The 12,062-nt window shown below is 45.4% G+C and overlaps 1 protein-coding gene across 1 annotated transcript in view; it reads right to left on the bottom strand.

Moving 5' to 3' along the window:
* Positions 1–12,062, bottom strand: part of FSTL1 (follistatin like 1) — a 51,972-nt gene that overhangs the window by 16,272 nt on the left and 23,638 nt on the right. Inside the window, exons 3-5 of the mRNA XM_012780550.2 lie at positions 3,491–3,595; positions 2,152–2,281; positions 1,257–1,289 (exon numbers count right to left, since the gene is read on the bottom strand). Of these exons, the coding sequence (XP_012636004.2) occupies positions 1,257–1,289; positions 2,152–2,281; positions 3,491–3,595 (268 nt within the window). The remainder of the gene's footprint in view (positions 1–1,256; positions 1,290–2,151; positions 2,282–3,490; positions 3,596–12,062) is intronic.

The following is a 12,062-nucleotide window of genomic DNA, read 5'->3' on the forward strand; positions in this document are numbered from 1 at the left end:
AGGGGAGAATGTCAGCTGAGGTGCAGGTGCGTGTCGTCTGGCAGGTACTTCACGGGGGCTCAGTGCCCGGGCTCTGCACATGTCATCGCACTGGATCATCACGGCACCCACGGAGACAGGGTTACCATGTGCAGGGTACACAGCTGGGAAGTGTCTAGCCCGGGACTCAAGCTCACATCTCTAAAGCACTTATGAAGTTCGAGAATATTTAAATGGAGAGATTTGGTTGCATAGGTGAGAAATAAGTAGAGTAGAAAAATAAAGGACATTTTCATTAACTTTAGGAAGTTGAGGGGGGAAAAAAATCAATAGAGCAGCTCTCTTGGCTCAAAGATGAGCTGAAATAATCCATAAATAAATGAAAACAGTATAATCCTTTAGGCCACTGGATTTCTGATTCTCTATTTACCGTTTCTCTCTTTCTCACCAACTGGGTCAATCAAAACTCTCCCACTTAAAAGTTTTCACTACCTGCATCATCCTTTATTATAAACAACAGAACATGAGGCCACGGAAGGGCCACATGGAAGCCCCTGTTCTGGACAGCTGTTGCAAGCCACGTGGAAACAATAAGGGAGTCTGAGAGTCAGTGAATGGGAAAGCAGAGGACAGAAAGGCCTGGCAGAAGGGAACCCATGGAAGACAACACTTGATGGGCACTGGGCCAGGAGAATGAAAATCCAGGCATTCCTCCCACTTTTCCACCTCCTAGCTGTGAGATCTGTGGAAATTCACTTAGCCTTTCTGAGCCTCATTTTCCTCATTTATAATTACAGTAAGATCTACCTCACAAAGTCATTGTGGGAATGTAAGCAAAGTATATGCTGAATAGCTCTGTAACTATAAATCATGATGAAATTTTAATTCTTCTTAATAGACAACTCCATAAGAAGTCTTATTGGCATTTCCCATTGTTCCCTTTCAGAAAGAGTGGTGTCTTCTGATTCTGCTAGTTCTGTGACATGCAGGGCAGTGAAAGAAGGACTCAGTGGCTTTCCTGTTCTTGTTCAATCACTGCTCAGCAAAAATGGGAAGACACAGCCAACATTCTGATCCAATCAGTTCAGCTGGCAAACACCTGAAAAATGTAGTTTTGCAGCTTTTCTGAGTTGTGTTGAAGAGTGATCAGTTCTGGGTCACAAGTTCTGACACATAGAAGATCTTGTGAGCTTGGCAGGAATTGTGAAACACAGAATTTCTGTTATGAAAAGAATTTCCTCCCTAAGCTGCACACTGTAGGAAAAATAGCCACTTACCTGGGCTGGCAGATGGACTTACAGATTTCTTCTCTGCAAGATAAAAGGAGAAAATGTGTAATGCAAAGTAAAGAAAAAAAATCTCTCTGTATTTCTAGGATTAAAACCGCCCCATACTTAGGGCACTATTTGTAAGCTTTTCATCATTTTATCTTGAATCTTTACTTCCTTTCCTTCCTCCAGGGCCCAAGTGTGGTGATATTTTTTTTCCTGCTTTGTTTGACCATTTTGGGGTCACTGAGTGGCCCTCCTGGTCTCATACCTCCTCCTGTTGGGTTGAGGGGTCACGGGGACTTTGAGAATTCATTTAGAGAAACATTGTGGACAGGGAATGGAGTGGAAACCATCACCTGCTTAAAGCTTCTTGTTTCTCCAAGGAATGCCAGGCTGAGAGGGGCTGGGCAGGCTGGGGCTTGGCAGGGGGGCTGATGTCTAATTAGCTAATTAGCTAACAAGCTTGGGACTCCTTCCCTCTTATTCCAATGGCAATGGTTTCAGCACAAAATAGAGGAAACATAACTCTACCAGGGCTGAGAGATACCCAAATTAGAAAGCATGGGAAAAGTACAATTTAGCTACTTTCTAAAAAAGTACAGAATTCACTGAAGGACTTCCTGTTGGTGGCAATTATTGACATGGTTGCCTTATCTGCCATCCAGCTGCAGACAGTGCTGGAAGCCCCTCTGGGCGTCTGATGCAGGAAGCCCTGGGCAGGGGCCTGGGCAAACCCAGCAGGCTCAGGAGTGCCGAGAGGAAGGATCTCCAACCATCTGGGTGATCGCCACAGCTTTGGGCAGCTGTGGTCATGGTAGAAAGGCCATGTGGTCAGCCAGGCAACATTGCTCTGCCCCCTGGCTCCCCACAGTTGCCACAGAGTGGTGAGAGCATGCCTCACCTTTGCAGTGCCCATCATAATCAACTTGGATCTTGGATCCAGTGAGGCAGGCATCTCGATGCAGTTCACAGTGGTTGAGGTAGGTCTTGCCATTACTGCCACACACAAGCCTCTTGTGAGGTTTGCATTGCTGAAACAGACCACAGGGGGATGTTTGTGCAGCCATGGGCACTGACACACACATGCATGCACACAGACACCCAGACACAGAGCCATCCTGGGAGAGGATCCCCACCAGCAGAGCTGGAGCCTCTACCCCACCAGGCACAGGGAGCCTCAGCTCTGGCTTGACCTAACAAGCCCTGGGCCCTGCCCTACTGGATGTTGGAGGCACTCCATGGCCTCCCAGACACCCATGGCCCTCTGCGCCAATCCTGGTCATCTTTTCTATTCAGTGAGGAAATAGACCCCCTGCTACGGTTTGAATGTTTGTGTCTCTTCCAAAATTCATGTTGAAACTTAATCCCCAATGCAATAGTACTAAGAGGTGAGGCCTTCAGGAGGTGATTGGGTCATGAGGGCTTCTCCCCTGTGAATGTGGTTAAGGCCTGTATAAAGAGGCTTCACACGGCATTTGGTCCTTTTGCTTTTCTGCCTCCTGCCATGTGAGGATGCAGCGTTCCAGGAGCTATCTTAGATGTAGGGACTAGGTCCTCGCCAGAAATCCCTTTGATCTTGGACTTCCCAGCCTCTAGAGCTGTGAGAATTAAATCTTTATTATTTATAAATCACCCAGTCTCAGGTATTGTGTTACTAAGACACCTCCCTTCACCCTATCAAATTAGCAGACAGGACATGCCTCCTTTCTGAAGCAATGGGTCAGGATCCTTAACCTGGAGGCTAAATTGGGCATATTTAATTAGCAGAAAGACATGTGTTTCCAGGTTATGGGTTGGCTTGACAGAAAAGAGAAAAAAAGCAAATGTATAAAAGAGGGGGAAACCCTATGTTTATAGTAATGTAGAAATAAAACCACGTGGAACAATATATGCCAAACTGTTAACACTGGTTACCTCAGGCTACTAACAGGGTTATGGAGGCTTATAAGGGAAGATTATTAATTTTATGTCTGTACTATTTGACTTATATAAAGCAAGTGTCAATTTTTTAACTTAAAAAACCTTAACATTTTTTAAAAAAGAAAAAATATCTCTGCATTAAAAATCAGGCATCTGCTTTTTAACCCTAGGGATAAAAATTCCACCTGTCTTTCAGAGGGACAAAGGATGCTTTTATACAAAGGATGAAATCACTGGTGCTGCCCTGCTGACTGGCGGCTCCCTCAAAGCAGCCACGCTGCCTCGGACACTGTCACCTGGCTCCTGACAGCAGGACTTACCTCAATGCAGAGGCAGGTGGGCTCTCCTTTCTCTGTGACTGCACATTCCCGGCCGGCACCACAAAACACGTTGGCACAGATCTTGGATTTGCTTCTTAGTTCTTCCTAAAACACAATCATAAAGAAAACCGTGTTACTGAGATGAGCCCATGGTGGTGATTACCTTTCAGGCTTGGGATTTGGTCTGGGGTGATGGCTCCGAGTGAAGGGTCCTGAGCAGCCATAAGTCACCGCTCACAGCCAGTGCCACATTCCCAGGCACTGCTCTCCCTAAGACTATTTCTCAAAGAGCAAGAGTTCCTTTCTTGCATGCTTCCTTTCTTCTAAAAATGTTTATTGAGCATACCTATTTTACACCAATGCTGCGAGTAGGGCTGGAGATAAAAAGGACAGCACTCCCTGTCTTTAAGAAGCACCATGACTTGCAGAGGAAACTCACAAAGAAAGAGACATTTAGGAAGCAATATGAAAATACAGCAACAGGAGCGCCAGCGAGCTGGGGGGTGAGATCAAATGGGACTGTCTGAGGATACGATGTCTGACTCCTAAAGATGAGAAGAGTAAGCCAGGTGGAAATGGAAAACATTGAAAAGAAATATGAATATCTGAAGGATCCAAATTTTACTGAGAGGTGTTCAAGGCAATGTCACTTCAAAGACAAAAGAGGGATGGGTAAAACACTGGAAACACAGATTTGCTGTATTCTTTCTGGACCTATTCGGCCCCTGTTCACGTCTGCCACTGGCTTAAGGGCCAAACCACCTGACAGACAGTAGAACTATCCTCAGACCATGTGCTGGTCCGGCATTCCTGTCCAGACATATGCAGCAGAACTGACGGAGCAGGGGACGGTCTCAGTGCCTGCCACCTGCAAATGTGGGTATGGACAAGCACAATCTGCTGGGGGCACATCCCTTCCCTCCCACTCACCGGTGGCAGAAAGCCAGCCCCATCTCATTCTCTACTCAGCCCAGAAGTAGTGGTGGTTAAATAAAGGACAATGTAATGTCTCCAACCTCTTGCTCTGACTGGCCGGGCAGACAGAGTCACCAGAGACCTCCAGGCCCAAGCTCACTAGGCGGGCACTGGCTGTGACCAAACCAACAAAGACGGCAGGAGACACGATGAGGTCATGGGACCAGCTGTGGGAAAGGCAGGGCTAGAACCCAAGAGTCCACCCTCCAGGCCATGTCTGTCATGTCATACAGAGAACTCACACCCACCAGGCCTGCAACAGTAAAACTCTTATAGTTGGTAGATGTTTCATATCCAAGATTAGGTAAAAAAAAAAAAAAAAAAAAAAAAAGCAAAAAACAAAGTAGATGCTTTACAGCTGAGGGGCTGAGTCCAATACAGCTGGTCTGCTGCCACCCGAAGGCTGCTTTGCAAACTCCAGGTTATTACTGTTTTCTGTGCTAAGCCGCCTGCCTGCCGTGCAGGGCTCCCATTGGTCTAGAAACTGTTCCCATGCTCACGTTTCATTGGTTCCCATGCTGTTGCTAAACCAATTCTTTTCTGGATGTTGCTAAGGAGAATTCAATAAAGCTGGCAGGCAGGGAAGAAAAGAAGAAGTAATTCCCAGACTGGCTGGCAGGACAGACGGGATAGCTGTTGTTTCCTAAACAGGGAGTGGAGATGAAATCAAGCATATTCTCCAGGCAGGGCCCTCTTGTGGAAACTGTGCCTGGAAGTGTAAGCCAACGCTAAAAAGAAAGAGGAAGGGGCTACTGCTGACCCTTAAAAGTGTAAAAAGAAATCTTCTCCTCCTCCCTCCACTCCAGCCAAGGGATAAAGAGAAATATGCACGCCCTGTGGGTGTGTCACACGAGCCCCAGACACACAGATGCACAAAAAAGCTCGTGCAGAAGCCGCCTGCACTCAGACACACCGCACACAGCCCCACAGGCAAACACCCACAAACCTCCACTAACTGGCCCCGGGTCCTTAACCAGTGATTTTCATTCTTTGAGCCTCACATTTCCTCATTTGTAAAACAGGGGTAAATACCTGCCCTGCCTTGTAAAGATTAAATGAGAGAATGTATTTGGAAGTACATCATAAACCGTAAAGCAAGCTGCCTGTGAAAAGCCTTATTGATGGGAATGCATTATGGAGCTGCTTGCAGAAAAGCTTGTGGCATTTATGGAGCCTCCTTGTATCTTATACTGCTGGTTTTAGTGAGTATTAAAACTAAGAGCTTTCACTTACAGGTTGAATTCAACCCAAGTCATTTTTCAAAAAAGGTTCTCAAAAATCCATTTAAAGAAACAGACACCTTTTATTTAAGTTGTAACAATATTTGAATAATACAATTAAAATTTACAAAGCATTTTCATACACATGATTTCATCTTACTGCGTGGACAACACTGCAACAACACGTATATTATTATTATTAACCCCACTTTGCAGATGAGGAAATTGAGGATCAGAAAGGTCAAATAACTTGCTCAAAGTCCCAAAGCTAGAAATAACAGGAGCTAGAATTCCAACCCGTATCTTCAGACCACAGGTAGCTAAGCTCCCATTTATAAATATCCGGCATCCTGCTAAGTGATTTTTATTGTATGTTATTTAAGTTCTACAATATTGCCCTAAAGCCCAATGTCTTATCGTTGCTATCCCCAGAGGGAACTGAGACTTAAATAACAAGAAAGTGGCAGAGCTAGGATTTTGCCCAACCAAGAGGAAATCAGTTTATATTTGATTAATTTTCATATTCTTAAGTTAAGGAAATTATGATGGGGATGTGAATTGCATAATAAGCAAGTATCAGGAGAAAGTGCATCAGAGATCTAGATCTGAATTACCCACATGCCATCTCTATTCTGTGTTTGCCATGATTGTGGGCAAGGCACTCTTTAAACCGCAGTTTTGTCATGCGTGAAGTGGGAAATGATCCTTAGAGAGCTCCTGCCACATAACAGAAAGTGGCTAAGATTACAGTGCGCAATTTAGTTTCTGACAATTTTCCCACTGACTTACTGTCATCACCACCTTGGGCTGTCCTGTCCTCATTTTCCCCTGTCCTCCCCTACACTGGAATGAAAATACTGAGAGCCTGTTTGAAGAGCACAAACAGAGGTGGGAAGCCACCAGTTACACAATCATTCCTCTTTGCAGGTGACATATCTGTCAATAGGTGGCAATCTCTCTCTTTGTGTCCCACAGCCCAGAGCTGCAATGCAGAAGTACAGTCTTGGCGCTTGCAGCTCCAGCCCAGCGGTTCTCCCAGGGAGACGCGGTGCGGAAGGACAGGGCGACAGGGTGGGCACCCCACAGACATAGGTACCTTGGGAAAGGTCTCACCTGCAGCCTCACAGCCCTCCCCAGTTCTTCCCATCCACAGGCCTGCTTTAATGCAGAAACCAGCAATGAAAACAATTTCCCCAAAGAGGTGACCTTTGTGCCATTGAATGCCCTTCCCCAAGACCATCTTCTCCGGCAGTAGAGTATCAGGTGCATCCCGAAGCTGCCTAGAAAATTACTTAGGGTGGTAGATGGTCTTATCCATCTGCAGAGTGACTGATTCTGAGTAAATGAAAAGAACACTTTGAGAGGGGATGAACATGGCACGGCATGCTTCTGGGTCAGAGTGATGTCTGCCTGGTGGGGGTGGGGGTCGTGGAGAGACAGGGCAGCAGGGGGTGGCATGGAGGGGGCTCTCCACCAATCCACGGGCAGTGAGGACCCTGGAAGGTTGGGACTGGACAGGTGACATGAAAAATGTGGTGCTTTGGAATGTTAATTTGTGTCAGGTGTCTTCCAATTCTGAAATTCTGATTCAAAGTGCAGGGCAGCCTGGATGGAGAGAGGCAGGAAGCAGAGAAACCTAAGGCTGCAATCTAGTCAGGGGTGGCAAGGGCTTAGGGCCCACAGCTAATATTAATTACAGCACCTACAACTGCATAAGGCCCTGCACAGGTATCTCTGTCATTGCAACCTCTGTGCAGATTCCTGCATTTTCAGTCCCATGTAACAGATGCAGAGGGATTTGTGAGTCAGAAAAGCTCTGTGACATGTGGAGGCCACATAACTAGTGAGAGCTGAGTTAGGAACGGAACACAGCTTGGTCTGACACCAGAGCTTCGAGGTTCCCTTGCAGGGTAGAATCAAGGCAGTAAGGTGCAGGGAGGGGGGACAGCTCCAAGAGGTGACCCAGGGCGAGGTCACAAGGTACAATGCAGTTCTGCAAATGAAATAGAATTGTTTGCTTTACTGCAGTAATGATTTTAAGAATTAGGTTCCAAAGCTGCATGAGAATTTCACCTATGCAGAGATAGCCACGTTGGCATGTGCATGTTCTCTGCGAGTATGAGGCTACAGGCAGGTCCATTATCATGAAAGTATGTACCCATAAAAGTCCGAGTGTACCTGTCAGACTGTAATTGATTGAGTGGGATAGGGGATATGTTCTGGAAGTGTGGACACCCAAATATACTGATAAAAACCAATAAAATATCTGCCTTCAAACGGAGAAACATTAGGTTTCTAGATTTATCCTTCCACATCATCTCCCTGACATGCCTCCATGTCGTTTTCATTATGTGTGTTGCAAGCCGAGCTCTGGAATTTTGGTCTCATGGTTAATTTCACATTGCAAACTCCTTTGATAAAAGACTGATCAGGAATATTCCCAACTTTCTACCAGGTAGAAACTTTCTCTCCGAACAACTGTCAGCCATTGACTGGCAATAATGATACTTAATACTTGGACAGTAATTTTGATTAATGTGTAATTTCTACTACCATTTTTGATCCCCAAAGTCTTTTAAGATAGGCAGGCAGGGGGTCCTGCTAAGGACCTTCCAGATTTACAGTCCCATGATGAAGATGAAACTGAGGCTCACAGCTACATGTGACTGTTGTAAGATCTCACAGTTGTAGAGCTGGGGCCTGGCCCCAGGTTTCCAGACTTTAATTCCAGCCTCGTTCCACTAAACCATTCTGCTTCTTTACAAATCAAAGCCAGGAAAGGTGTTGTCTTGAATCCAAGGTCTTAAAACACGGAAATTATTTTTGCAATCAAAAAAGATCCTTTGTAAGCAAATGGAAAAAAGCAAGTTATTTGCAAAACCACCAGTAGAGGTGATCATGTGTCTGAGACTCTGGGCCGACTAGCATTAAGTCTGAACATAAAATACATTTTGAATGTTTAAAAAAATGTCTTCTGAAGTAAAACAAATTCTGGAAGAACAGCCTACTTTGGCAGGGGAGGAAGCTTATAGGCAAAGCCATAAAACTGTCAGCTGAATATACCATCATTTCACTAATGTGAACTGGGCTGGCTCTGTCCCTTCCATTCTTTTCCTCCTTCCCAATTTTCTTTTTTAAAAAAAAACCCAGCCCTACTTATGCCAAGGTGGAATTTTGGCTCCACTTGCCACTATTCTGTGACAGAGCGGCTTTGTTGACGTGAGAAAGGCTCTCCTTGCTCTGCCAGAATTAGTCATGGAAACTTCACAGGAACACCAGAGCCCTTCAGATACACACAGAGCACCACAGAGCTGGGGACAAAGGAATTCACAGAGCTGGGGAGAGCCAGGGGAGGTCCGGGGTGGGGCATAGCGGGTGGGATGCTGGCTGCTCCCAGGCAGCTGTTGTGGCGTGGAATCCAGTAGCACAGGCCTGAGACAGCCGAGGAGAAAGAGCAAAACAGCTTCAGGACCTTGAAATCTAGCTGGAGTACCGCGTGACCTTGTTCAAATCTCTCTGATTCTTTTTCTCTGAAAAGAAATGTGTTAGTGCATCCTATATACTATAGGGAAAGAGGAGGAAGGATTTCTAGCCGTGGTTCTGAAGCCCTTGGCAGAGGGTACTGCATTTGTGCAGTCCCTGCTGTAAAAGTCCCTCCCTCACAACCAATCCTCATTTCAGTGCACCAGGGCCAGACCCAGGTTTTGTGGGGCCTGAAGCGTAAACAATTTGGGGAGCCCTCCATAAGAAAAAGATACACAACTATGGATGCCAAACTGGGCACAGTGCCTTGGAAAGGGCCTTGTAAGTGAAAGGTCTGAAACTGAAGCTTAATTAGCTTCACGGTAAATCCAACTCTCCATTTGCCCTGTTACTTTCTTCATAAACCAGATCTTTCCAATAATGGCTTCTGGGCCTTCAGTCTGTCAGTGTGAGCCCTATTTCATATTTTATGCACACATGGCTTACTTATCTCAAGTAGACTCTTAGTGCCTTGCACATTTCAGCTTCCCACAGACCCACCAGTGTCTTGCCTGAGAAAATGCAACAAACGGTTTTTCCATTAGCTATTGGGGGTACAGAGTACAAAGTTTCAGGTATGCAAAATGAGTAATTTTTAGAGATCTAGTGTATAGCATGTCAATAGCAATGATAGTTAACAATACTGTTTTTTTTGTGTGTGTGTATATATATGCACACGTGTATATATATGTATGTATCTTTTTTTATAGAGACTGGGTCTTGCCATGTCACCCAGGCTGGTCTCAAACTCCTGGCCTCAAGCAATTCTCCAGCCTCAGTCTCCAAAACTGCTTGGATTACAAGTATAAACCACCCCACCAGGCCATGTTTTATATATTTTTAATGTGCTAAGAGGATAAATAGTAAATTAAATCTTGTCAACACGTACATGCGTGTGCACGCGCACACACACACACAAAATAGTAACTAGGTAGAGGTAATGGATATGTTAATTATCCTGATTATGGTGATCATTTCATAATGTATACTAATATCAAAACATCAAACCATTTGTACACCTTAATGTATGAAATTTTTATGTCAATGGTATCTCAATAAAACTGCTTAAAAATAAATAAAAATTATTTAAAATGTCATTTAGAGGTTCAGGTTAGTATTGGGGGCCAGTGACATCTGCACTCAGGATGTTTTTGGGAAAGTATGGCTGGGCTCCATGACATCAAACTAAGAAATGAATTACCCCAAGAGGATTAGCTATAAGATTTAAAAAAATCTATTACGGACCTGTCAATCAAGAATTATTTAATTCTCCTTTGTATGAATTTCTGTGTTCAGCCTCTATCACAGCTTAAGGGATATAACACATTCCTCACTTTTACTACTCATTGTGTGACAATGTATTGTGTCCCTGGAAATTACTACATTCAGATTTCAAATGGAACAATGCTGTTTACCTTACAGTTTTAAAAATTATTTTACAGAGTCTACCACATTCTCTACGTGTCTGCCTGTTCAGACTGAAGAACCTAAGTTGGCTGAGGCCACCGTCACATGGGAGCCCTTGCATGGCTGTGGCTACTCGGGTGCCATCCCTGGACTGCCTCCCGCTCTGTACGCTTAGGGCTTCCTGGGGGTGGCCCGGACTCGGCACAGCACACTAGGTGCTTGGTTTCCATACAGTGCGAAGTTCTGGTTTTCTATAACGGTCTCCTCTAGTCATAGCAGAAATACAGTGGCCTTTAGAGAGCACCTCTGCAGTTAGAAACATGCTGGGCGCTTTCATATGGATCTCAACATAAACTCAGGAGGATTCATCCCTGTTTGTACAGAGGAGACCCTGACTCCAAGAGCTGTGCTGTGATGGAGGGAAGAGTCAAACCCAGGCGGCTCTGACTCCAGCACCTGAGGAAGGCGTTTCCGCTCTCGTGTCTCAGGTCCACGGCGATGGGCTGGGGCGTCTCCCACAAGTGCCGCACTGCCTCCTCCTCGACACAGGAACATCCAGGGGCTCCACTCATACTGCCAGCGTCTACTGGGCTCCCAGTAGGAAAGCAAGACGCATCAGTCTGAGTCCTTGCTCAGTGTGATACCTGGGAGTTCCCAAGATGTCCTGTCTGTCTTCCCAAAGAGTGTTTTTGTAAGGCTCCTATTTTACAGTTTCACCCCTCAGTTTCTTCAGGATGCCTGGGTGGAACCTTGTAATACAGACTGCTTATCCGCCCCGAATTAGCCCGTTAGGCTTGAGTATGGTTTTCATTTTCGTCTCTCCAATCATCTGCCTAAGGCTTGTCCACTTTGTTTATTTTTTATTTATTTATTTTTTTAAAGGCCAACGCAGGGGTATGAGTCCTCCAGTCCTCTTCAGTAAAGGCCAAGGAAAATAATTTAAACCTATCGAAAAGCATATTTGATGAATGCCTATAATAACAAAATAAAAATGATAACGGTCTGTGACCAGCATGGTGTAAGCTCAGAGGCATAACTCCAAAATGAGTGGAGGGTGTCCGCCTTCACAGGCATTTGTAAGCAGCCATGGTGACAGAACTGACACACAGACCAATGTGGTCCTGAAACAATGGGGCCAACTTCCGGGGATAGGAGCTTCAGGGAAGATATGGGACTTGAGCTGAGCCCTGAAAATGGTAGGATCTGGATGGAAAATCTGTAGGGTTTTGAGCAGGAGGGTTTAAAGAACAGTTGGATGGTGGTACATGGCACGAAGTGGGTGCGGTGGAATTGAGAGCAGAAGGAAGCCATCTAGACAGGGCCTGGGGTGGTGAGAGTCCTGTGCAAGGTGGTAGTGGCATGGGTACAGAAGAAGGAATCCAAGAGAAACCTCTAAACAATAACAAGGTCTGGCAAGACACCAGACAGAGGAGAGGAGGGAGAGAGTG

Source organism: Microcebus murinus, chromosome 1 (assembly GCF_040939455.1).
Source record: "Microcebus murinus isolate Inina chromosome 1, M.murinus_Inina_mat1.0, whole genome shotgun sequence".
Lineage (NCBI taxonomy): Eukaryota > Metazoa > Chordata > Mammalia > Primates > Cheirogaleidae > Microcebus > Microcebus murinus.